The 2885-nt window shown below is 41.2% G+C and overlaps 1 protein-coding gene across 1 annotated transcript; it reads left to right on the plus strand.

Annotated features, from left to right (window-relative positions):
- Positions 1 to 1895: 1895 nt before the first annotated feature.
- LOC101845557 lies at positions 1896 to 2615 on the plus strand. The gene has a single exon (XM_005101359.1). The coding sequence runs from the start codon at positions 1896 to 1898 to the stop codon at positions 2613 to 2615; it is 720 nt and encodes a 239-aa protein (XP_005101416.1).
- Positions 2616 to 2885: the final 270 nt, after the last annotated feature.

Consider the following 2885-nt stretch of genomic DNA (forward strand, 5'->3'; position numbering starts at 1 on the left):
ATGTAGTTTCAATACAATGAGTCTAATCATTTTTTTAAAAAGAAACATCTCAAAAGGCAACCAAAATAATGTTTTAATGTTATGTGTGGCCAGCCCTTCCATACGGCTATAAATGCTGGACAATTACTGAATTGGTTTTTTAAAATGTCATCAGATTACTGTTTATAAGACCAGTACTCCTTTTTCTTCCATGTTTAAGAAATCTACTTGTAACCTCGAAAAAAAATTATCTTTTTCCTCATTACTTACTTGGCTGAGATCTCGGCGGCCGACGTGGACCTATCGTGTTACGTTCAGAAAGATGTTTGTTGTTTTTTTTTAATCAGGGGAAGGCATCCCGTTTCCGCTTAATTCGCTGCGTCTCATAATTTACTGCACAATCAAAGGAAACATGTACGCTTTTCGCCTTTTTTGGTTTGTTTGTTTGTTTGTTTTTTAGAAAATAAAAATCCAACCCATCTTTTAGAAGTATTGAACATTCTCAAAAAGATCTGCAGCTTTGTTCCATTGATTTACATGTCGGTCAATAAAACCATTTAGAGCGTCTTAAAGGATTTTCTGTGACTGTTTTCTAGATTGATCATGGTCTTTTTTGTCGTTGTGTAAAAATTTTTTTTAAATTCCATGTTTGTTCGAATATTATGTCAACAATGTCAATTCACAATTGCTGTTTTTCAGCACTGGTAGACTACTGGTATCAACCATTGTTTGTAGGCCTGAATGGATAAGTGGTAATGGATAAGTCAAACCACAAAAGAAGAAAAGGAGGTGAGGAGAAGGAACGTGATCAAAAGAAAAAGAAACTGTCTGAAAGTGCCTCAAAATGCCGAAATACTTTGCATTTGTTCAAAAGAGCTGATGTAAAGGGACTTGGAATCGGTGAAAATGTGTCAGAAGGCAGCATACTGGCACATGCAGCTGGACCTTCAGCAGTTGAAACAACGGGTTTTGACCAAGAGGATGAAAGTAGTGAATTGACAGCTGCTGCTGAACTATCAGCAGGGGAAGAAACTGAACTTGATGAGGTGGAAAAAAGCAGTGAATAAGTTGCTGGACCATCATCAAGTGAAATGAAAGAAATTAAACCAACAAGTGAAAGGGAAGCATTGCCCCTGGCTAGCACAGAACAGACTGCACATACTGAACTTGAAGCCACAGGAAGTAATGATTTCAGGACTGACTACTTTAAAAACCATGCACAGAAGAAGAAAGGTTGCTGTTTTGGAACCATCATCCATGTTAGAAGACAGATAATTGAGTGGTGTAAAGATGATTCATTCGTGAAGACAGTTTTAACAGATGGTGGCTGTATTACAACAAAGACTTCCATTCACTTCACTGTTCTGTCTGCTTGGTGCTTTCTGCCACTTCAGACACATCCGCATTTCTTGAGGGGATGAAAGACTGGCGGCATGTACATTCTCGTATTGATCATCATGAACGTTCGTCTTAGCATCTGCAATGCTCAACAGCATACCTGGTTGATGAAAAAACAAAAAACAATAAAGCACTTCCCACGTGTTGGTGATGGACTACTGTGATGAAGACAGAAAGACACGGCAAGTGGTGAATCGAGTTGTGGATGTAGTTAAACTCATAGGCAAGAGGGAACTAAACTACAGAGGAAGTACGGAAGAGGCAGCCTACACTTTAGACAATGCAGAAATTGACCTTGGTACTTTCCTGGAAAGTGTTAAGTTGCTACGCAGATATGATTCATGGACAGCTGATCACCTCTTCCTCGTAGTCCATCGCAGAAAGGCAAAAGATGAGAAGGCAAATAGCTCAAAAGGCAGAGGCTCATTTGTTACTTTTTGTTCAAAACTACTGTGAAATCTATCATCCCGGTCATTCGGGATAAGATCCGTTGCTTCATTCCGCAAGAAATAACAGACATGTTTGCTGTGAAAATTGACACAACGCAGGACATAGCAACTCAGGACCAGTGCTCCATTTTCGTTCGATATGTGGATAAAACTGGCAGCATCCAAGAAAGACTGGTGAGCATTGTGAAGTGCGAAGAAACTACCGGCGAACCGTTTGTGCATATTGTTTCGGAAGTTATGCAAGGGTTGAATCTTGACCCTCTACAATGCACTTGGAACGCAACTGACAGTGCAGCAAACATACAGGCACACTATAGAGGTTTCAGTACTCTGCTTTCGGACAAAGCTCCAATGCAGATCCATGTTTGGTGCCACGCTCCTGTATTGAATCCTGTTGTTTCGGAGGCAACAAGCGCTGTAGCGAACAGTGCATCGCTATTTACATTGGTAAACGAGATTGCAGTGTTCTTTCTGGAGTCTTATCAGCGGATGAACATCTGGAGCAGGCACTCAACAACTATGAAGCGCTTGGGAACCACTGGTGAGACCAGATGGTGGTCAAAAGATGATGCCTTGAGGAAGGTGTTTGATTCTTTCAACAATCCACTCGAAGCTCTTTTTGTTGAAGTGATCACTAGCCTCAACGCTATACTTATTGCTGACAACACCCAAGCAGTCGTAGTTGAAGCTAAAGTAAGAGGATACATTGATGCTCTACTCAAGTTTGAAACAGTGCTCACGGCGCAAGTTGTTTCTGCAAATATTTTCACGCACTACAGCCCTTTCTAAGTAACTGCAAACCGTGCAATTGGACTGTATGCAAGATGGTGACGGAGTTGCTGTCAAACATGCATGCTCTCAGAGCTGACTTCGAAGCTACTCAAAATGCAGCTGCAAAGTTTGTTCAGTTTTCGAATGATGCACTGGAGGAGAGCGGGTCAGACTCGTTTGTGGAAGAGTCGCTTTCCTCGAAACGGCAAAGACGACGCACACGAATTGATGATAAATTCTGTACAGACGAAGCTACACCAACAGCTGATCCAATGAAGACATATCATG

This window comes from Aplysia californica, unplaced genomic scaffold (assembly GCF_000002075.1).
Source record: "Aplysia californica isolate F4 #8 unplaced genomic scaffold, AplCal3.0 scaffold00279, whole genome shotgun sequence".
NCBI lineage: Eukaryota > Metazoa > Mollusca > Gastropoda > Aplysiida > Aplysiidae > Aplysia > Aplysia californica.